Consider the following 23,591-nt stretch of genomic DNA (forward strand, 5'->3'; position numbering starts at 1 on the left):
TTGCTAAAAATCCTCTTAAACCAGTGATTCCTATCACCCTTTGAAAACCAAGGTGTCATTCAGTAGGGTACAAATATCTGAGTCTACCTGAATGGTCTGGAGAGAATCCCATGGCGGTTTTTACTGAACGCCACGTTTCCCCAAAACCTTCTTGGAACAGACATTGAAGTACGTTCGCTCCATTTAGTGTGGCTTGAAGCAATGCATGACATATTAATGATGCATTTAACCCACAACCCAACCTCTCCCCATGTTTTCAGAACAGCACCGTTTCCATTACTCAACGCAGCCATGTACTGCTACCATCTTTGGAAATGACCAGTGTTAACTGTTCTTCCCCCAGGCCCAGAGAGAGAGAAACCATGCTGAGCATTAAACTTTTTTATTCTGCTGTCTGCCCCCAGTGGGGTCCCTCAGCCAGTCTAGATTACAGCTACAGAACAGTACAGCAGCATGTATAAAGTCTGTATCATACATCACTAATCTGAGGGAGGGATGCTTACTGAACATCAAACGGCACACACCCTGCAACCCCCTTTTGAGTGGGTTTTAAGTATGTTAAAAGGTAGAGTACAGGGGCTGCTAGGTATAGCTGGGAGACAAAAAGTGACAGGACATATCCAACTCCATCTAGGCCCCCCATATTCCATTCTGAAATACAGACTTGGACATTGATCAACCTAATACAATGTTACTTATTTGAATCGGAGTAAGATGAGTGAGCACTGAATTAAATTAAAAACCCATCCTACCCCCCCCATCATTTACACTTAATTAGATTCAACCTTTTTCTCAACTGAACACAAGTCTCCCTCTCATAACAGGGTACCTCTGCTTCCTGTACTGTACATGATAGGTAATATACCAGTTCACTACCACTCTCTCACTCCTATATTGGATGCTAGCAAGAACGAAAATGCACAGAAGCCATCTAAGTTCCCTTTCTGCAGATCTTCTACTCCCTCTCTCTCAGTCCTCTCTCTGCAGGTCCTCCACAGCCTCCAGTAGGTGTAGTGCCAGGCTGTACTGGCCATGGTTCTCAGGTAGGATCTCTATGAGGCGGCTCACCAGCCTGCTGGTCTGACTCAGGGGCACCGATGGGCACCCCAGCTCACTGGGGTCCTGGGGAAAACACACAGATACACATGAATAGCATCAGTAGCTCATACAAAACTAGGGGGTTGAATTAGTTACACAATATGATGTTCAGTGGTTATAGGATGATGCCGAAGACTAGCTGGTCTCACCATGGCCTTAAGTGTTATGAAGGTGCCATAACGTGGTTATAGTGTGTATTCAGGAGGCTGGTAAGTCTCACTATAGGCTTGAGCCAGATGTTCTACAGTGGTTATAACATGTTATAAGGTAACACAGAGGTTGATCTCACCATAGCCTTGAGCCAGGTGCAGAGTGTGGGGGGGAGGCGAGCCAGCAGCTCCATGGCGGGCCGGGTCTGGGTCTGGGTGTGGAGCAGGGAGTAGCTCAGCCTCTGGCCTGTTAGAACCAACAGCTGGGAACCCAACACGTCCTTATCCTCCACCTCAAACATCACCTGACGACAACACACACACCACAGGCTTCAATGTCATATTTTGTGTGAGTGATCATATTCATTGTGTGTATAAAGTTATTAAATATGACAAGTGACATGAGTGTACGAATATGTACACTCATTGGATAGTTTTAGGTACACCACCCACTCACGAAAATGGATCTCTCCTACAGACAGTGAGTCACGTAGCTGTGGCTTGTTTTATAAAGCAGACAGACGTCAATGCATTGTTACTGTTCTATTGAATGTTAGTATGGGCAAAACCAGTGACTTAAGTGACCTGAGCGTGATATGATCATTAATGCTAGGCACTCCGGATCCAGCATCTCAGAAACAGCCACCCAGGTTTACAGAGAATGGTGAGACTGACATAACATCCAGTCAGCAGCAGTCCTTTGGGCGAAAACAGCTTGTTGATGAGAGAGGTCGAAGGAGAACGGCAAGAACCGTGCAAGCTAACAGGCAAATAACAGTGCAGTACATCAATACAGAGCGGCATCTCTGAAATGCACAACTCCTCGATCCTTGTCAGGGAAGGGCTATTGTAGCAGACGACCACCCTGGGTTCCACTCCTACTAGAGAAAATCAAGAGGGCTCCAGTGAGAACACGGTCACCAACACTGGACAATTGAGGAGTGGAAGAACATTTAGTTCAGTTGAGTGGCCTGGTCAGTCCCCAGACCTCAACCCAATAGAGCATCTTTGGGATGAGATGGAACAGGCTGTTCGCAGCATGAATGTACCAACGTCCAATCTGCAGCAACTGCATGATGCCATCGTGTCAGCATGGACCAAAATCCATGTGGAACATTTCCAACACCTTGAAGAATTCAGGCTGTTTTGGAGGCATAGGGGAGTCCAACCCGGTACTAGATGGGTGTACCCAATACACTCACTGGGGGGTTTATGTTTTATGTGTTAGTATGTGTATCAGTTTCTATCCAGTTACCAGCAGATGTGTATTGAGGGACCTGTTGGTGTATGACTACCTACCTGCTCTGCCCGGGGGTCCAGGCCCTGGTTGTACAGCTCACACACCAGATGTCTGCGCAGGATGTCCGGGTTGACCTGCAGCAGGAGTCCCAGGTCCAGACACAGAGAGGGCCACGTCTTGTCCCCTGACCCAGACCCAGGGCCCTCCACCGCCACCCTCTGGGTCGTCACCCAGCCTGTCAACACCCTGAGCAGGAACTCCTGTCTGAGGGAGACCAGGCCAGGGTCCATGTCTCCACTGGGCATCAGCTGGATGGACGACAGCTCTCTAAAGAAGGCATTCTTACCCTGGAAGAAGGAAAGACTTGCAGTGTATAGTGTAGGTCATTGTTTCCCAACCCTCTCCTCAGGGCCTCCCAGACATTTCACATGTTTGTTTTAACCCTAAAAACTGGCACACCTAACTCAATTAGTCAACTAATCATCAAGCCTGTGACTAATTGAATCAGGTGTGCCAGTTTAGGGTTAAAACAAACATGTGAAACATCTGGGGAGGCCAGAGGAGAGGGTTGGGAAACACTGCTGTAGGTGTTATGCATGTGTGTACTCTTTGGTTTACACTACGTGTTTGTCTCACCTTGCTGTCGAACAGGCTGAGTGGTTTGACCCTGAGACTGAAGGTCATAGCAGTGTGGAGTAGAGAGGCCAGGAGATAGTGGTGTTGTACAAGGGGGTAGTGAACTCCCTTCTGCTCCAGGGCTAGCTCTGCTAGGGAGGCAGGACCCTCTGCTCCCCCCCACACCTCCTCCACACACAGCTCTGGAGGAGTCACCTCTTCTACCCCAGAGTCTGCCTGGAGGGGAGAGGGGTTCAGAGTAACCAAGGACCAGCATCACGATTAAAAACCATCCAAAGCGCAGTCTATCTGTGCTATTACAGATGCTTTAGTTCAAAAATAATTCTTCTAAATCCCCGTGCTGCAGTAATGGTACACTGTGACAAACTCTCTTGCATGGTGACATGCACATATACCCACTTTGCATGCAGCACATGCTTTTTACCTGTGCTGCAACGCAGGGAAACATTTTAATCTGCCCAACTGTATGCATCCATCCATCTTTTTTGATCCGTACCTCCATCAGAATCTGTAGCAGCTGAACACAGGAGCCCAGGAATGATGTCATGGCACAGTCTCCCATTCCCACATCCTGAATACACACACAAACAGACGTTATCTACACGTCTATTCACAACAAGTCCCAATCAGAGAGGTATGTAGCTGTAAGGCTGAATAGGGCAGGGCTGCTCACCCGTCGACACAGGCGGTCCTTAGGGGCCTTCCCCACCTGTGGAGAGAGAACACAAACAGACGATCAATTGGAGCACTATGAAGAGAATCATGATCCGAATCAGGACACACCGGGGACTGATTTGAATGGTTACATCCCTACAGAATGTTTGTTTTGTATGTGAGAGTTCTGATGAACATATTCTGTAGGGATGTAATGATTCACAGATATGCATCGATCCCCGGTTCAAATTTTTAAGATAGGACTGAATCGGTCAGAAACTGAAACGTTACGTATCGCCGGTTCACTAACATGGCTCATATTACTTTATTTCCTCTCCTTCAGTGTCGAGCATTTAACTGTGTTGACAGTCATTGATCAATATCAGTAGCCTAGTCAAAGTGCACATTGCCTAACGAGAGGTCGGCCACCTGTCACCTTCAGCATTCAAATGTTTAAAATGGCTTGCGCAATATTAGGCTTTATTAGATGAGTGACAAGTTCAACCGATGTAATTTCAAGGTTATTGTTATCAAAGGTGCTGTTGAAAACGTCATTTTACTGGAATAGCCTAAGCTACCGCTACAACTCTCATTTGGATATAGTGGACTAAACTCCACTCCATGGTGAAAGAAGATTGTGATGACTCCACAAACAGTGGAGCAGAGACCTGGGTTTGTGGAACCTAGGACCACCTCCATCGATTTGCCCAAGGTCAATCCTTCAAATGCATTTAATTATCGAACGCCTACCTTCTACCTATGTCTGTCCTCTGTAGTGGTGTGCCTTTTGTTTGCTGAAATCCATACATTTTCAATAAATTTTAATCAAATACAACCACCGACTTTTTCCTTGTTGAGATTCAATTGGCACATGAGCATTTGCGACGAGTTGCCATCTGAGCAACAGCAATGAGCAAACAGTCGGTGGTTGTTTTTGTTGAAAGTTTGAAAAAGTATGGATTTCGGCAAAAAAATAAATCCAAAAAGCTGTGCTATATATTCATTTTAATGAGGAATATTGATACATTACTAGCTCAAACACTTTGAATCTGCAAAAATGATGAATTGATTAGTATTTCAGATCAACAGTGGGGGGAACAAAAAGCTAACATTGCTGCCCCCCCCCCCCCCCCCTCCCTCCCTTTATCTGATAGTGGGGTGGCAGGTGCCCAGTTTCCCTTGTGGCTTAGCCCTACATACACCATACATACTGAACAAAAATATAAACACCATGTAAAGTGTTGGTCCCAAGTTTCATGAGCTGAAATAAAAGATCCCAGATAATTTCCATACACACAAAAAGCTGATTTCTCTCAAATGTTGTGCACACATTTGTTTACATCCCTGTTAGTGAGCATTTCCTCTTTGCCAAGATCATCCATCAACCTGACAGGTGTGGCATATCAAGAAGCTGATTAAACAGCATGATCATTACACAGGTGCATCTTGTGCTGGGGACAATAAAAGGCCACTCTAAAATGTGCAGTTGTCACACAATGCAATTGGCATGCTGACTGCAGGAATGTCTGTCCACCAGAAGTTAATGTTAATTTCTCTACCATAAGCCGTCTCCAATGTCGTTTTAGACAATTTGGTACTGCGTCCAACTGAGCTCACAACCACAGACCACGTGTAACCACGCCAGCCCAGGACCTCTACATCCGGCTTCTTCACCTGCAGGATCGTCTGAGACCAGCCACCCAGACAGCTAATCGAATAATTTCGGCACAAACTGTCAGAAGCAGTCGTCTCAGGGGAGCTCATCTGCGTGCTTGCGTCCTCACCAGGGTCTTGACCTGACTGCAGTTCGGCGTCGTATCTGACTTCAGTGGACAAATGCAGCACGGCCCCACGCTGAAAAGTGTGCTCTTCACGGATTAATCCTGGTTTCAGCCACACCCATTACTGACAGATGTATAAAACCGAGCACCCAGCCATGCAATCTCCATAGACAAACATTGGCAATAGAAGGACCTTACTGAAGAGCTCAGTGACTTTCAACGTGACACCGTCATAAGATGCCACCTTTCTAACAAGTCAGTTTGTCAAATTTCTGTCAGCCCGAAGGACGCATCTGGGTTTGGCTGCTGCCAGGAAAACACTACCTGCCCCAATGCATACAGCCAACTATAAAGTTTGGTGGAGGAGAAATAATGGTCTGGGACTATTTTTCATGGTTCAGGTTAGGCCCCTTATTTCCAGTGGCATTCTAGATGATTCTGTGCTTCCAACTTTGTGGCAACAGTTTGAGGAAGGGCTTTCCTGTTTCAGCATGACAATGTCCCCGTGCAGAAAGCGAAGTCCATACATAAATGTTTGTCGAGATCGGTGTGGAAGAACTTGACTGGCCTGCACAGAGCCCTGACCTCAACCCCATCAAACACCTTTGGAATGAATTTAAACACTGACTGCGAGCCAGGCCTAATTGCCCAAGACCTGTGCCCGACCTCACTAATGCTCTTGTGGGCTGAATGGAAGCAAGTTCCCGCAGAAATGTTCCAACATCTAGTGGAAAACCTTCCCAGAAGAATGGACTAAGTCCATATTAATGCCTGTGATTTTGGAATGAGATGTTCGACAAACGTGTACTTTTGGTCATATAGTGTATCTGTGACATACAGATGCAGAACTGTATTCCCAGTCATGTGAAATACATAGATTAGAGCCTAATTACTTTTTCAAATTTCCTTTATATGAACTGTAACTCACTAAAATCTTTGTTGCATTTTGCATTTATAGTTTTGTTCAGTGTACATGTACATAATTTACACACACAAAGACAGCGAGAAGTCAGCAAAGGCAGATATAGCTCACACACACACAGAGAGACGTCAGCTCAGACATATAACACACACACACACACACACACACACACACACACACAGAGAAAGAAGTCAGCTCAGACAGATACAGCTCAGTCCTAGCTCATCAGATCCATCTGCAGATTTGAATTTGGAATGGAAAATGTGTGTGTTTATGCAAACCAATGTTAGTGCATCGTATCGAACCGATTCACATCGATTCCTTTCAAACTAAAACGTATCATTCCTGTATCGTATCGGAGCCCGTGCATCTAGATATCGATTCGTGTTGAAGGGGAAAGATGCACATCCCTAATACTCTGCTCACCTTCTCTATAAGGAAAGCAGCAGCTGAGAAACATTTAACGATGAACGTGTTCCACATCATTGAAGAGATGCCTGCAGGAGAAAGAGAGAACCATCTTATAGCACAAACGAAGGGACACACTGAGTGAATATTGCATAACGTGAAGCATAGTCTCACCCAGCTGGATGTGAGGACTTGAGACTAGCTTCAGATGTTCCACCGCCCAACAAAGATATCTCCCCTCCTACAGAGTGAGAGACAACAAAACATTTGATTGTACACCTCAAACTGTCAGTATATACAGTATCAGTCAAAACCTACTAATTCCAGGGCTTTTATTTATTTTGACTATTTTCTACATTGTAGAATAATAGTGAAGACATCAAAACTATGAAATAACACATATGGAATCATGTAGTAACCAAAAACGTTTTAAACTAATCTAAATATATTTTATATTTGAGATTCTTCAAAGTAGCCACCCTTTGCCTTTGACAGCTTTGCACACTCTTGGCATTCTCTCTATCAGCTTCATGAGGTAGTCACCTGGAATGCAATTCAATTAACAGGTTTGCCTTGTTAAAAGTTAATTTGTGGAATTTCTTTCCTTAACGTGTTTGAGCTAAATCAGTTGTGTTGTGACAAGATAGGGGTGGTATACAGAAGATAGCCATATTTGGTAAAAGACCAAGTCCATATTATGGCAAGAACAGCTCAACAACAGTCCATCATTACTTTAAGACATGAAGGTCAGTCAATGCGGAAAATTTCAAGAACTCAAGTGCAGACGCAAAAACCACCAGGCGCTATGATGAAACTGGCTCTCATGAGGACCGCCACAGGAAAGGAAGACCCATAGTTACCTCTGCTGCAGAAGATAAGTTCATTAAAATTACTCCACCTCATATTGCAGCCAAAATAAAAGCAGCAGACACATCTCAACATCAACTGTTCAGAGGAGACTGTGTGAATCAGGCCTTCATGGTTGAATTGCTGTAAATAAACCACTACTAAAGGACACCAATAAGAAGAGACTTGCTTGAGCCAAGAAACACGAGCAATGGACATTAGACCGGTGGAAGTCTGCCCTTTGGTCTGATGAGTCCAAATTTGAGATTTGTGTCTTTGTGAGACGCAGAGTAGGTGAACGGATGATCTCTGCATGTGTGGTTCCCACCATGAAGCATGGAGGAGGAAGAGGGGTGTTGCTGTGGAGGTGCTTTGCTGGTAACACGGTCTGATTTATTTAGAATTGAAGGCACACTTAACCAGCATGGCTACTACAGCATTCTGCAGCAATACACCATCCCATCTGGTTTGCACTCAGTGGGACTATCATTACCCAAAACACACCTCCAGGCTGTGACAGGGCTATTTGACCAAGAAGGAGAGTGATGGAGTGCTGCATCAGATGACCTGGACTCCACAATCACACAACCCAATTGAGATGGTTTGGGATGAGTTGGACCGCAGAGGGAAGGAAAAGCAGCCAACAAGTCCTCAGCATATGTGGGAACTCCTTCAAGACTGTTGGAAAAGCATTCCAGGTGTAGCTGCTTGAGAGAATGCCAAGAGTGTGCATAGCTGTCATCAAGGTAAAGGGTGGTTACTTTGAAGAATCTAAAATATACTTTCATTTGTTTAACACTTTTTTGGTTACTACATGATTCCATATGTGTTATTTCATAGTTTTGACATCTTCACTATTATTCTACAATGTAGAAAATAGTAAAAATAAAGAAAAAACATTGTTTAAGAAGTGTCCTAACTTTTGACTGGTGCTGTAGATGTGTATGTATGTGCATGTCTGTGTGTGTAAATGTGAGTGTGTATATAGATATGTATGGATGTCTGTGTGTATAGATGTGAGTGTGTTAGATGTGAAGGTCTGTGTGCCGGTACTGTACGGAGCCCCACCTCTGGGTCTTTGTTCCACTGCACCACGTACTCCCAGCAGCAGTGGGCAAACAGCAGGTCAGGAGAGAGGGAGTCTGGGAAACGCTGACACACAGACACCAGCAGCTCTGGAGGAACACAGGAACACACACTAATATAACAACAACAAATACACTTCCCTATGGAGGAATCAGGTTAGTGACCACAGGAGTACACACTCACCTGCTGCCCTGTTGAAGGCTGCATCCTCCTGGCTCTTTTCTCCCTTCCCCTGCTCTGGCTGGGAGGGCTGTTCCGTGCTCTCGGCCTCTCCCCTCCTCTGCAGCATGTCCTTCAGCCGCTCAGGGGCCAAGTCCTGCCTGAACACCCACTTAGCCACGCTGTCTGCTATACCACCTGAGAGAGGACGAAGGGGAGAGAGAGAGCGTAGGTAATCACTGATCTACTGTATATGTGATTGCATTGTATCACTCTCACCAATCCCAACCCTCTCAGATCTGAGATTCCTTCAGAGATTATGGACTTTTTATTTCTCATAGTACGTATCCAGTACCTCGGCCCCCCTCCAGCAGGGCTTTGACTGAGCAGTGTGGTGTGGCGCTCCCTGGTGTTCCCTGAGGAGGAGGCACACACAGCAGTGTCTGCAGGGACAACACGTCCTCCAGCTGTCTCACACACACCGCCCACTGCTCCAGCTCCAACGACACCGCCTCCCACTCCGACTGGAACTGATACACATACACACACACACACACACACACACACACACACACACACACACACACACACACACACACAGAGAGTCAGTGACGAAGCACACATATCAGTGTGTGTGTGTGCTAGGGTGTGTGTGTTCACCCTCTTCTTTGCCAGAGCCAGGTGATTATATGTGTGTGTGTGTGTGTGTGTGTGTGTGTGTGGTGTGTGACCTTGGTTTCAGCCAGGATGGTGATGTTAGCTTTAGCAGCGCGGTGAGCCACTATTGCAGCCAACAGGGCGGCAGCAGAACTGTGGGACTGGACACACGCAGACCGCACCTGCTGCCACCAGGGGGAGACACACTGCATGTCCCACGACTCCTCCACCGCACCTAGGGAGAGGAGGAACACAGCCGTCTACAGAAGTCAATGGGAGTCTAGCCACATACCATCTAACCACAAGCTAACTCAATGTCATCACAGCACAGACCACATTGGAAATAAGATGTGCTCACACACCTTTCATGGAGCTGAGGGCAGTGAGCAGTGTGTGTAGGTGTCTGACGGCCTCTGTTTTTTTCAATACTTCCTTCTCTCTGTGCAGCCATACACTCAGCAGCAGAGACTGAGGGAAAACACACACGGACAGACAAGATGGATGAGTAACATTTCATTCTATTTCAAACAGTCCATTCTTCCTCCCATACCCAAATCCTCCCTTTCTAGAATCGGCTTCCTCTTATTCCTCCACCACATCTTCACCCTCTCTCCCGCCTCTCCTCACCAGTAGTTGCTGTGGGCTGATGCCGGTCTTCTGCAGTGTGTTACAGACTTTCTGTAGAGGGCTCTGTCCTGTCAGACAGCCCCAGAACAGAAAGCTCCCTACAGGGGAAAAACACACACAAACTAACCTCTAATACACTTATAGGTAATAGTGTGTGTGTGCGTGTGTCTGTGCGCATCTTTGTGTCGTGTGTGTGTGCGCGTTTTCATTCTACCAAGCTGTGTCCAGTCTGCGTTGGGCCCTGGCACAACTCTGATCTCCTCTCCCTCACACTCCATCTGGGACAGAAAGCCTCGGACAGGAAGTGATGCGTCGGGGGAGTCCAGGGCGAAAGAGACGGAGGGGCGGGAGCCGGATGTGAGCTCTGCGTAGCGCTGCAGGGTAGGGGAGACACGGGCCAGCTCCTCCTCTATACCTGCAACCTCCGTCTGAAAAGGAAGAGGCGGATGTGGAACAAGAGAAAATAGAAAAGAGGTTCTAGATTCCAAATTGGTGACTGTTGCTGACAACTCAGCAATGGCCTGCCGTTTACTGCTCTGACTGTAGCTAGTTAATTCAGTGTCAGACTGCTGTACAACCAGTGGTGTTTGTTGTACTCACAGGTTCAGTGTGTGTGTCTGTGGTGGCCTCCCCAGTAGAGTGGAGCTGTTGGATGTCTGTGTAGAGCTGCAGCAGTTTCAGCTGGGAGGAACACAACTGGAACAACCCTTCATCTACCGCCTCAGGGTCTGCAGGGACAGTGCACACGGGCAACACACACAGGCATTAACCCACACACACAGACATTAAGACACTTATTTGTACACGGTTTAATAATATTCAACCTCAATACATATCCAGAAATACACAGTACCTTGCCCTTTGAGACTGGCCAGTAAGACCCGGGTGATGTTGGTCAGACAGGAGACTGGAGCATTCTTATTGGCTAGCAAAGACTCCAGGGCCTAAAGGACAGAGAAGAGTAAGTAGTAGTACTGACCCCACTATGTGTGTATGTGTGTGTGTGTTGACCTGTTTCTTAACGGCAGGGTGTTTGATGTCCAGCAGTACACTCTGGGCCTCGCTCTCCAGGATATCTGTAGAGAGGTGGTCAAAAGTAAGAAAGAGCTCTTCTGGTTTGCCCTGTTCAAATACTTCCGTAAAGGGTATCCTCCCATCTTTTCATTTCCCCCCTCCATCTCTGTCGTACCTGGTTCCACCTCTCTGCTCTTCAGTAGTGTGGTCAGTCTCTTCAGCAGGTGCATGTCCTTCGCCCTCTCACTCTTCTTATCACTGACATAGGGAACATAATCATTATGTCCCTTTGGTAAAACTACACAGGCTGTGTATGGTGCATTCGGAAAGTATTCAGACCCCTTCACTTTTTCCACATTTTGTTATACACCCCCAAAAAACTTGTCTGTAATCGCTGCCAAAGGAAGGAAGCCAACAAAGTACTGAGTAAAGGGTCTGAATACTGATATTTCAGCTTTTTATTTGTAATAAATTTGCAAAGATTTAAAAAACGATTTTATTCAATTTAGAATAGGGTTGTAATGTAACAAAATGTGGTAAAAGTCAAGGAGTCTGAATACTTTGAATGCACTATATATGTGGAATCTTTCACAATACAAGAATTGTACTCCTGATCTTCCCAAGATGTCCCAACTGTACTATGAAGTGTGTGTTAGTGTGAAAAGTCACCTGAGGGCCAGATGGAAGGGGACAGTGACAGTGCGTAGCACTCCAGTAGCAGGGTCAAACAGACACACCTGCTGTGTGTGGAGCAGCCAGCCCTGACTAGTCACACTGTTCACCCCCATCAGCCGGTAGCCTGCATACAGCAACCTGACACATACACACATAGGAGAGAAGGAAATGGTTACTGGTTAAAGTAGTTCAAATGCTTTAGAAACATACGATTAGAACTGTGTGTGTGTGTGTGTGTGTGTACCTGCAGTGTTTCCCTACAGTGAAGGCTCCTACTCTGGGCCCCTGCTGTGTGCCCCACACCTCCAGGATGCCTCTCCTGGGTGCATAGATGACCAGGAACTGGGCGTGGCGCCGAGGGAGGGGCGCAGAGGGTGAGGACTCGCGCTCACCCCGCCCCTCAGACACCTGTACCCAACCCAGCTGGGCATCCCGGTATCCTGGGAAAACACAGAAATAGGTTATTATAACTAGATAAATAAGTAGGGCCTTTTCCCAAGTCAAACACTAGACCCTACTCAACATTAGCTGTCTTTATACTAAACCAGATAATTCATTTGCTGATGAGTTGGGCTGTGATGATACCAGTATTGCAATATTTTTTCCATGGCAAAAATGAAAACAAGAAGCAAGAAGGGCCTTTAAAAACCTGCTGTGTGTTGAATATTGTGTACTATAGCTTGGAAATAAATGCATGTGACTCTGGGTGACATCATAATGATGTTTGTTTCCAACATTAGGGCTGTTTTCATGTTTTGTTTTCTTGCCACGATACTAATGATACTGGTATCGTTCCGGCCCTACTGTTGAGTGTTGAAGGGAGAATTCTCTTTCACCCTTCCACATGCGGATAGCTATGCCTCTCCCCACGTCAAGCAGCGTGACCCTGCCGAAGTCGTCCGTGACCCCAGCCAGAGTGTTACAGGGGGACAGACAGATGAACTCCCCGTGGCGCCGCGAGTCTGGGAGACCAAACCTGAGGGCGGGACACGAGAGGGAGGAAGGAGTTTGGGCTAGCCAATCAGTTAAGTGAGAAATGTAAAAAAAAAAAAAAAAAGGCTAATTGATTAACGTTAAAGTGATAAAAAGATAACTTGGCAATTTGACTGCGTAGATTGCATGTGCAGCACAAACAGTTCCCTAGTTCTTCTGATAAAAGGGATGGTGTTGGTCACCTGACTGCCAGCGGCGTGGCCGGCTCCACCTTGGGCTTCTGTTTCTGAGTTGGCTCCTCCTCACTCTGTTTCTTCCAGCCCAGCCACCCACTGACGAGAGAGCGAAAGAGATCAGTGCGAAAGAAAGGTCAGATAGGAGAGAGAGAGAGAAGGGGAGAGAAAGGGTGCAGAAAGAAAGGCCAGATAGGAGAGAGAGAGAGAAGGAAAGGGGAGAGAAAGGGTGCAGAAAGAAAGGCCAGATAGGAGAGAGAATGAAAGGGAAGAGAAAGGGTGCAGAAAAAAAGAAGCCATGCAGAAGAAAGACAGAGGGAGAAGAGGGAGAGAACATACAGAGTTATAATTCATTAGTTGTCAGGGAAGAGATGCTATATATCAGTGTATTGATGTTGCTGCTTTGTGTCCTGTGTGGCTGTATCAGAGGTAGCATGGCTCAGTGAAGGCCCCAGCCGTATCAACACACCCACACACAGCACCACAGGGAATACTCACCATGATTAAAGGGAGCAGGAGGCCAAGATACTGACAACCGGGAAAAGACTCATAAATACAATCACCAAGAAAAACACACACGCACCTGGCGGCGCTGAACAAGGCCGATGTGAGTTTGCTCGCCACAGCCAGAGCCACATGGGAGAGGAGAGGCTGGGAGCTACCCTGGAGAGAGATAAAAACAATATTTTATGACTGGACATTTTCGTGTTGATTTGGTGGAAATGTCCGCTCTGTTTACAGCAGGGGTGGGAAAAATAAGGCAATCCAGTCGGCGGGAGATTTGAGTAAAAACCATTTTTGTGGGGTGGGGGGTAAACTATTTTGGGTTAAAATAACACTACAGGCTAGATAGAAAGTATGTAGAAATTATAATGGACCTTTATAAATGTTCAAATAACTGCCCTTTTTCAAAATAACTCCTCCTCTGAATTTAGAAATCCTGATGTGGCCCACGAGACAAAATGATTGCCCATCTCTGCTCTAGAGGGAATAGACAAGTCAAAAATCACTGCTACTGGTCTGAACTAATGCCGACTGTGCTTACTTCTTAAAGAGTAACTACCAATCTCTCAAGGAGATAAATAGACAGGCATGAGGTGAAGAAAAATATGGACAAACACACACCTCAATGGCATAGTAGAAGCCTGTGTAGGGTCCTCCCCCCACAGTTATGTACTGACTCATGGCGGGGGGGCTGCCCTTCACAGAGGCATGGAAACCCCCCAGGATAGACGCATTTTTCATCTGGTCAAACACACACAGCGTCATTATACCTGACAAGGGAGGGAGGGGCGGAGAGAGAGAGTACCGTTATAATGGAGAACATAGCTACACTTTCACCGTCTGTCAACCAGAATCCATGATCTTCTCCAACTTCTGCTCACCATGCACCTGCCCCACTCCCTGTCCTCCTGCCCAACTTCCTGTCCTCCAGCCCCCCCCATCCACTCCCTGTGCCCCTCCACCCATCTGACCCTCCCTCCTCGACTCTCTCACCCACGCTGCTGTGGTCTACGATGGTGTCCATATCCTGTAGACCCCACTTCTTATAGGCCAGAGGAGGAGGATGGACCACCTCACTACCTGCTGCTGCTGCTGAGGGGGCGAGTAGGGAGAGAGAGAAAGGTAAGACACAGAAAGTTAGGAATAATGAGTAAGAGAAGGGGTTTGGAGAAAGAGATCAAGGAAGTGAGGGTTGCCAGAGAAAGAGGAGATGAAGGAAAGAGTTGAGTAAATGGTGTGGAATGACAAAATCACCTCAAGCCACAATACACAAAATATACCCATAAAGAATACTACATGTACTACCCTAAGTGCCAAATACTAGCTTTTGTGCGTGTGTCAGTACCTGCATCCTTTCTGGCGAACTCTGTCAACCCAGCCAGCAAATAGAGAACATGGTTCTATTAAACATCATGTAACCTTTATAGCACAATTACTATGGTACTACAACTAGTTTTACAACTACGAACACTAACCTACAGCGCTGTGAAAAAGTATTTACCCCTTTCTAATTTTCTCTACTGTTGCATTTTTTTATACTGAATGTTAGCAGATCTTTAACCAAATTTTAGATAAAGGGAGCCTGAGTGTACAAATAACACAACAATGACATACATATTTTATAAACAAAGTTATGCAACACACAATGCCCCTGTGTGTAATTGCCTTACACTCAATAACTGTTTGTGCCACCTTTAGCTGCAATGACTCCAACCAAAAGGTTCCTGTAGTTGTTGATCAGTCTCTCACATCGCTGTGGAGGAATTTTGGCCCAGTCTTCCATGCAGAACTGCTTTAACTCAGTGACATATGTGGGTTTTCAATAATAAACTGCTCGTTTCAAGTCCTACCACAACATCTCAATAGGGATTAGGTCTAGACTTTGACTAGGCTGTTCCAAATGTGTTGCTTTTTAACCATGTTCATGTAGACTTGAATGTGTGTTTTGGATCATTGTCTTGCTGCATGACCCAGCTGCGCTTCAACTTACAGACGGATGGCCTGACATTCTCCTGTAGAATTCTCTGATACAGAGCAGAATTCATGGTTCCTTCTATTCAGGCAAGTTGCATCCTCAAACCAGCACACTACCACCACCATGATTTACCGTTGGTATGGCAACACAGTGCCATCAATAACACAGAGAGGCTGCTGCCTACATACAGACTTGAAATCATTGGCCACTTTAATAAATGGATCACTAGTCACTTTAATAATGCCACTTTAATAATGTTTACATATCTTGCATTACTCATCTCATATGTATATACTGTATTTTGTACCATCTATTGCATCTTAGCCTATGCCACCCTGTCATTGCTCATCCATATATTTACACATATACTTATTCCATTCCTTTACTTAGATGTGTGTGTATTAGGTAGTTGTTGCGGAATTGTTAGATTACTTGTTAGATATTGCTGCACTGTCGTAACTAACTGTGGAATGCAGTTTTTGGTTTTCGCCAGACATAATGGGACCCATCTCATCCAAAAAGTTCACTCAAGTTTGCCAAAAAGCACCTGGAAGATCATCAAAACTCTAGGATGAATGATCTATGGACAGATAAGTAAAAAGTATATGTTTTTGGAAGACATGGGTCCCATTATGCCTGGCGAAAGCCAAACACTGCATTCCACAGTAAAAACCTTATACCAACGGTCAAGAATACATTCTGCTCTGTATCAGAGAATTCTATAGGAGAATGTCAGGCCATCTGTCTGTGAGCTGAAGCTGAAGAACAGCTGGGTCATGCAGCAAGACAATGATCCAAAACACACAGTCAAGTCTACATGTATATTATTAAAAAGTAAACATTTTGAAGTTTTGAAATGGCTTAGTCAAAGTCCAGACTAGAGGTCGACCGATTATGATTTTTCAACACCGATACCGATTATTGGAGGACCAAAAAAAGCCAATACCGATTAATCGGACAATTTAAAAAAAAAATGTATTTGTAATAATGACAATTACAACAATACTGAATGAACACTTATTTTAACTTAATATAATACATCAATAAAAATCAATTTAGCCTCAAATAAATAATGAAACATGTTCAATTTGGTTTAAAAAATGCCAAAACAAAGTGTTGGAGAAGTAAAAGTGCAATATGTGCCATGTAAAATATGTGCCATGTAAAAAAGCTAACGTTTGAGTTCCTTGCTCAGAACATGAGAACATATGAAAGTTGGTGGTTCCTTTTAACATGAGACTTCAATATTCCAAGGTAAGAGGTTTTAGGTTGTAGTTAATATTATTTATAGGACTGTATTTATAGGACTATTTCCCTCTGTACCATTTGTATTTCATATACCTTTGACTCATGGATGTTCTTATTGGCTCTATAGTATTGCTAGTGTAACAGTATAGCTTCCGTCCCTCTCCTCGCCCCTACCTGGGCTCGAACCAGGAACACATTGACAACAGCCACACTCCAAGCAGCGTTACCCATCGCTCCACAAAAGCCGCGAACCCTTGCAGAGCAAGGAGAACTACCGCTCCAAGTCTCAGACCGAGTGACGTTTGAAACAGTATTAGCGCACACCCCGCTAACTAGCTAGCTAGCCATTTCACATTGGTTACACCAGCCATTAGGCTGATAGGCTTGAAGTCATAAACAGCGCTGTGCTTGCGAAGAGCTGCTGGCAAAACGCACTAAAGTGCTGTTTGAATGAATGCTTACGAGCCTGCTAGTGCTTACCATCGCTCAGTCAGACTGCTCTATCAGTCATTGACTTAATTATAACATAACACACAGAAATACAAGCATTTGGTCATTAATATGGTCAAATCCAGAAACTATAATTTCGAAAACAAAACATTTATTATTTCAGTGAAATATGGGACCGTTCAGTGTTTTATCTAACGGGTGGCATCCCTAAGTCTAAATATTCTTGTTACATTGCACAACCTTCAATGTTATGTCATGATTATGTAAAATTCTGGCAAATTAGTTCGCAACGAGCCAGGCGGCCCAAACTGTTGCATATACCCTGACTGCGTGCAATGAACGCAAGAGAAGTGACACAATTTCACCTGGTTGATATTGCCTGCTAACCTGGATTTCTTTTAGCTAAATATGCAGGTTTAAAAATATATACTTCTGTGTAGTGATTTTAAGAAAGGCATTGGTGTTTATGGTTAGGTACAGTCGTGCAACGATTGTGCTTTTTTCGCAAATGTGCTTTTGTTAAATCATCCCCCAGCGTTGCATCGATTATATGCAACGCAGGACACACTAGATAAACTAGTAATATCATCAACCATGTGTAGATAAGATATAACTAGTGATTATGATTGATTGATTGAAGATAAGTTTAATGTTAGCTAGCAACATACCTTGGCTTCTACTGCATTCGTGTAACAGGCAGGCTCCTCATGGAGTGCAATGAGAGGCAGGTGGTTAGAGCGTTGGACTAGTTAACTGTAAGGTTGCAAGATTGGATCCCCTGAGCTGACGAGGTGAAAATCTGTCGTTCTGCCCCTGAACAAGGCAGTTAACCCACCGTTCCTAGGCAATAATTGAAAATAAGAATGTGTTCTCAACTGACTTGCCTAGTTAAATAAAGGTATAAAATATATATATATAAAAATCGGAGCCCAAAAATACCGATTTCCGATGGTTATGAAAACTTGAAATCGGCCCTAATTAATCGGTCAGTCCGATTAATCGGTAGACCTCTAGTCCAGACCTAATCCCAATTGAGATGTTGTGGCAGGACTTTAAACGAGCAGAAAATTAATCCACAGCCAAAAATTAATCCACAGCAATGTGAGAGACTGATCAACAACTACAGGAAGCACTTGGCTGCATTCATTGCAGCTCAAGGTGGCACAACCAGTTATTGAGTGTAAGGGGGCAATGACTTCTTCACACAGGGGAATTGGGTGTTTCATAACTTTGTTAATTAAATAAATAAAATAAGTATCAATTGTTGTTATTATTTGTAAACTCAGGTTCCCTTTATATAATATTAGGTTATGGTTGAAGAACATTCAGTATCAAAGATTTTTTTTTTTTATCGAGAAAATTATTTCTAATTTGCTGTCAAAAAGGGGAAAAACCTTTTTGACAGCACTGTACCTCTACTGCTACTATAGTACCTCGACAGACACAAAACACACACACAGAGCAGTACCTCGACAGACACAAAACACACACACAGAGCAGTACCTCGACAGACACAAAACACACACACAGAGCAGTACCTCGACAGACACAAAACACACACACAGAGCAGTAACTCAACAGACACAAAATACACACACAGAGCAGTACCTCGAGCCACCTGGTTTCTGCAGGCGCGTAGAGACTGAAAGAGACTGAAGCCATCAATAGTGACCAGGGCTGCTGGGTAAAGAATGCTCAGCTCCTCATGCTAAGAGAGAGAGAGAGAGAGAGAAATTCATAAATACAAAGTGTCATGAAAAGAACCTTGATACCCAGGCCCAGACAGCTGTCAGTGTTTTGGTGTGTGCTACAGCCGTACCTGCTCGGTGACACCAGGGTGGCGGGGGATCTCGTAGGTGCGACACTTGAGCCTCAGGACAGGATCCTCATTCAACAGCTGGGCTAGGAGTAGGACCCCACTCTGACAAAAACACACAAAACACCACTGTTAGAATAACATTACAACACCAGCCAGACTTCCAGGTAACAAGTCAATACTGCTGTACTGCACCTCTGTGTAGAAGCGAACATAACCAGATGAGAAGCCCACTACAATACAAGTCCAGTCTGGCCGACCTGTGGAACTCCTGAACACACACACACACAGACCGACAGACAGAGTTAATACTTATCATTAGAACACAAACCTACATACACATTGATATGTACACACAAGTGATCATACATGAAGGATGGACACACACACAGACAGTGTCGGACACACTAGATGGCTTACCTTTTCTGGCTGGCCAGAGGTATACAGATGACACTGCTCACACTCTCCCTGTAAAGGCAGACACGCACACACACACAGTCGATATGTATACTTTTACCATGTAAGTAATAATGAACTTGCCATGTCAAAAAAGTCAATTGAATTGAATTGAAACTGGAATCTAATCTTGACTTCTTTCTGTGTCCTTTCCTTTCCTCACATTCTCTCAGTCTAACACCCTCTCTCATTCATCCACCCTTATGTTTCTTTCCCTCCGTTCTCTCCCCCACTCCTCCGTTCTCTCCCCCCCTTCCTCCATTCTCTCCCCTGTCCTCCTCTGTTCTCTCCCCCCCACCTCCTCCGTTCTCTCCCCCCCTCCTCCGTTCTCTTCCCCCTCCTCCTCCGTTCTCTTCCCCCTCCTCCTCCGTTCTCTTCCCCCTCCTCCTCTGTTCCCCCCCTCCTCCTCCGTTCCCCCCCTCCTCCTCCGTTCTCTCCCCCCTCCACCTCCGTTCTCCCCCCCCCTCCGTTCTCCCCTCCGTTTTCCTCCCCCCCTCCTCATCCGTTCTCCCCCCCTCCATTCCCCCCCTCCTCCTCCGTTCTCCCCTCCTCCTCCGTTCTCCTCCCCCCTCCTCCGTTCTCCTCCCCCCTCCTCCGTTCTCCTCCCCCCTCCTCCTCCGTTCTCCTCCCCCCTCCTCCTGCGTTCTCTCCCCCCCTCCTCTGTCCCCCCCTCCATTCTCTTCCCCCCTCTTCCCCTCCTCTGTTCTCCCCCCTCCTCCTCCGTTCCCCCCTCCTCCTCCGTTCTCCTCCCCCCTCCTCCTCCGTTCTCCTCCCCCCTCCTCCTGCGTTCTCTCCCCCCCTCCTCCTCCGTTCTCTCCCCCCCCTCCGTTCTCCCCCTCCTCCTCCGTTCTCCCTCCCCCTCCGTTTCCCCCTCCTCCTCCGTTCTCCTCCCCCCTCCTCCTCCGTTCTCCTCCCCCTCCGTTCTCCTCCCCCCTCCTCCTCCGTTCTCCTCCCCCCTCCTCCTGCGTTCTCTCCCCCCCTCCTCCTCCGTTCTCTCCCCCCCTCCTCCTCCGTTCTCTCCCCCCCTCCTCCTCCGTTCTCTCCCCCCCCTCCGTTCTCCCCCCCTCCTCCTCCATTCCCCCCCTCCTCCTCCATTCCCCCCCTCCTCCTCCGTTCTCCCTCCCCCTCCGTTCCCCCCTCCTCCTCCGTTCTCCTCCCCCCTCCTCCTCCGTTCTCCTCCCCCCTCCTCCTCCGTTCTCCTCCCCCCTCCTCCTGCGTTCTCCTCCCCCCCCTCCTCCTGCGTTCTCTCCCCCCCTCCTCCTCCGTTCTCTCCCCCCCTCCTCTGTCCCCCCCTCCATTCTCTTCCCCCCTCTTCCCCTCCTCTGTTCTCCCCCCTCCTCCTCCGTTCTCTCCCCCCTCCTCCTCCGTTCTCTCCCCCCTCCTCCTCCGTTCTCCCCCCCTCCACCTCCTCCGTTCTCCCCCCCTCCTCCGTTCTCCCCCCCTCCACCTCCTCCGTTCTCCCCCCCCTCCTCTGTCCCCCCCTCCATTCTCTTCCCCCCTCTTCCCCTCCTCCTCCGTTCTCTCCCCCCTCCTCCTCCGTTCTCCCCCCCCTCCACCTCCTCCGTTCTCCCCCCCTCCTCCTCCTCCTCCTCCCTCTGTTCTCCCCCCTCCTCCTCCCTCTGTTCTCCCCCCTCCTCCTCCCTCTGTCCTCTCTCCCCCCCACTCCTCCTTATGTTCTCTCCAACCCCTCCTCCCCCCATATTCCCCCCCGTTCTCTCATTCCCTCCTCCCCCCGTTCTCTCACCCCTCCTCTGTGCTGAGAGTTCCACTCCAGGACACAGCCAGGGTCATCTCCTCTCGGCCGCCATCATCTGTCCGCCACTTCGCTGCAAGAAAGAGGAGACAATGTCAACACACACCCCGCCAACAGCAGTGTATGTGTCATTGGGGAGATGTTTATGTATTTGAGGACATTGACTTTATTTCATGTAGCTTTAATAAGGGTAGGGTAGAGAGCTTTTGTGTGTACATTAACATGCGTGTCTGTGTTTTGGGACACATACCTGAGAGAAACACAGCCTTGTGGTCTTTGGCAACGACCATCAGGTCTGAGCAGGGAGACAGAGAAACCACACAGTCCTGCAGCCAGGGGGCACTCCCTGCAGCACTGTCCTCCTCCACCCCCTAAGGAACACAACAACAGGACCAAACCTTATAGATCACAGCGGGCAATGGAAGGGTGCTGTCTGATTTAGGCTAGTCTTTAGTTAAATAAGATAAATAGTGTAAGAGACAGACAAACTGACCGTGGTGGTGCCACTGCCATCTTCTTTGGCCTCAGGGTTATCCCATGACCCCCAGTCTGAGTCGTCCCAGGCCAGCTCATTCTCTGAGCGAGAGAGATCAATCACAACTATTAGGTGCTGCAATCCAGAGTCAATTGTCAGTTAAAATGTTAGTGGTCATTTGTAACTCAGCTGGTAGAGCATGGTTCTTTTTATGCCAGGGCAGTGGGTTTGATTCCTGGGACCACCCATAAGTAAAATGTATGCACACATGACTAAGTCACTTTGGACAAAAGTGTCTGCTAAATGGCATATATTATTATTATTATTATTATAATAGTTAGGCTATAAAGCTGAACATTTATTAAAATCAGGTGATGCATGATACACACACACTTGTACACACATCTTTGGACTGGCAGGGGCAAACTAACAAAGAAGGCGGAGAGAAAGCTGAGCATCAAGTACAAGAGACCTCCCCCGACCCAAAGAGAGAAGGGATGAAGTTGGAGATGCTATAAATATCAGTAAGTGGGGGAAGGAAAGAGATTGACAGAACTCGCATTGACAGTGGGACTCCTGTTGACATAGTCTGACTGCAACATCCATTTACAATGGCTCAGGGCTTTGAGTATGTGTATGTATGCTTATGTGTGTGAGTGTGTGTCTTCCTTTGTCCAGCATCATGCGGTAATCTGTTCAAGCGCCCTCCTGTAGGATGACTCATATGACAAAGGGCAAATCGCCCCTCCTTCCTCCCTCTTTCCATCTTCATCTGCCTCCCGCTGGTACTGCAGCTCTCCAGGTCTCACCTGCACTACACCTTGCGCTCATCAACTGCTATAATCTCTAATTCTATTATTCATGATGTGACAGGTCAAAGATTTAAAGAGACATAGGAATACGTGCATTCTTTACACTCCCTGGTATTTGTAGCACTTAGATCACTGGAACAAAATTTGCGACTTGAGTTGTTAGAGAGAGTTGTCAGATTCTGCAGGCATGAGATGACAAGTGACGTAGCCCATAGAACAAATTACAGTCTAATGTCAACTGGATTGTCAACAACAAGTTGTGCAATTTGTGAACCATTATTTAGTCTCAATTTTTTTTTACACACACTTCATACAAGTCAATAGCAAATTTTGCTGTTTGTATACCTCGTCTCTTTTTTCAAAGCAATCAAACAAGTTGGTTATAACCAGCAATTTAGCTCGCCCAGAGCTGAGCGTTAGCTAGTTAATTTACCTGTTTTCTTGTCCCCCAAAGAAGGGTTGTTTTGCTGGTTCTGGAACAAGAACTCCCGGACTGCTTTGAGTTCTTGGACCCGGCAGAACTCGAGCAGGCAGCAGGACATTTCGATCCCGTCCCGACGAGGCAGAGGGGATACAGGGAATTAGCCAGCTAAGCTAACGTTAGCTGGCAGCTGCAGTCCAACGGGGAAACAACAACGTTGCAGTATGATGAAGTTAGCGCTAATCAAGAAGACAAGACTCCTCAGGGATCCTTTGCGTTGAAATATGTATCGTTTCCATGAATGTTAGTAAACAAATACATGTACAAGGTGTTGCTGTCAGTGGATTTCGTTAATATTTGCACCGTTTCAACCCTTTACTTCAAGTGTTTTGGTGATGACCAATGACTGACTGTATTGTGATGACACATCGCTAACCATAAAATACAATCTCGAGGCACTTTTACAGAGACAATTTCGTGTACGTCGCCCTCTATCGCTCAGGAAGGCAGGTTCAACAAATAAAATTGAGCTTTGTTCAAGGTCAGCAAAGGTTGACAATTCA

At 46.4% G+C, this 23,591-nt stretch overlaps 1 protein-coding gene across 5 annotated transcripts; it reads right to left on the reverse strand.

Moving 5' to 3' along the window:
* Positions 1 to 366: 366 nt before the first annotated feature.
* Positions 367 to 23,579, reverse strand: LOC110498075 (rab3 GTPase-activating protein non-catalytic subunit). 5 transcript variants are annotated; one of them, XM_021574647.2, is made up of 35 exons: positions 23,041 to 23,579; positions 21,814 to 21,896; positions 21,571 to 21,691; positions 21,312 to 21,393; positions 19,532 to 19,579; positions 19,307 to 19,382; positions 19,115 to 19,216; positions 18,904 to 19,003; positions 14,968 to 14,988; positions 14,616 to 14,714; positions 14,244 to 14,392; positions 13,702 to 13,781; positions 13,128 to 13,217; positions 12,789 to 12,928; positions 12,197 to 12,392; positions 11,947 to 12,090; positions 11,453 to 11,535; positions 11,275 to 11,339; positions 11,117 to 11,207; positions 10,864 to 10,991; positions 10,478 to 10,691; positions 10,264 to 10,361; positions 9,999 to 10,104; positions 9,711 to 9,871; positions 9,335 to 9,509; positions 9,004 to 9,177; positions 8,803 to 8,909; positions 7,063 to 7,129; positions 6,907 to 6,977; positions 3,797 to 3,832; positions 3,620 to 3,694; positions 3,124 to 3,339; positions 2,547 to 2,834; positions 1,388 to 1,552; positions 367 to 1,122 (listed from the first exon to the last, which is right to left on the reverse strand). In XM_021574647.2, the coding sequence occupies exons 1-35, from the start codon at positions 23,147 to 23,149 to the stop codon at positions 970 to 972; spliced, it is 4,113 nt and encodes a 1,370-aa protein (XP_021430322.2). In that variant the 5' UTR covers positions 23,150 to 23,579; the 3' UTR covers positions 367 to 969. The 5 variants fall into 5 exon arrangements, with proteins under 5 accessions (XP_021430322.2, XP_021430319.2, XP_021430321.2 ...); XM_021574644.2 differs by having other exon boundaries at positions 3,548 to 3,694; XM_021574646.2 differs by lacking the exon at positions 14,968 to 14,988 and having other exon boundaries at positions 3,548 to 3,694; positions 14,616 to 14,711.
* Between the last annotated feature and the right edge of the window lie 12 nt (positions 23,580 to 23,591).

Source organism: Oncorhynchus mykiss, chromosome 19, assembly GCF_013265735.2.
Source record: "Oncorhynchus mykiss isolate Arlee chromosome 19, USDA_OmykA_1.1, whole genome shotgun sequence".
Classification (NCBI taxonomy): Eukaryota; Metazoa; Chordata; class Actinopteri; order Salmoniformes; family Salmonidae; genus Oncorhynchus; species Oncorhynchus mykiss.

Excerpts from the sequence above, each read along its gene's own strand:
- LOC110498075 (XM_021574644.2), bottom strand. The coding sequence starts at position 23,149 with ATGTCCTGCTGCCTGCTCGAGTTCTGCCGGGTCCAAGAACTCAAAGCA. Across the intron at positions 19,004-19,114 it reads ACCCTGGTGTCACCGAGCAG|CATGAGGAGCTGAGCATTCT; the intron begins GTACGGCTGTAG and ends TCTCTCTCTTAG. Across the intron at positions 14,715-14,967 it reads GTTCGCCAGAAAGGATGCAG|CAGCAGCAGCAGGTAGTGAG; the intron begins GTACTGACACAC and ends TCGCCCCCTCAG.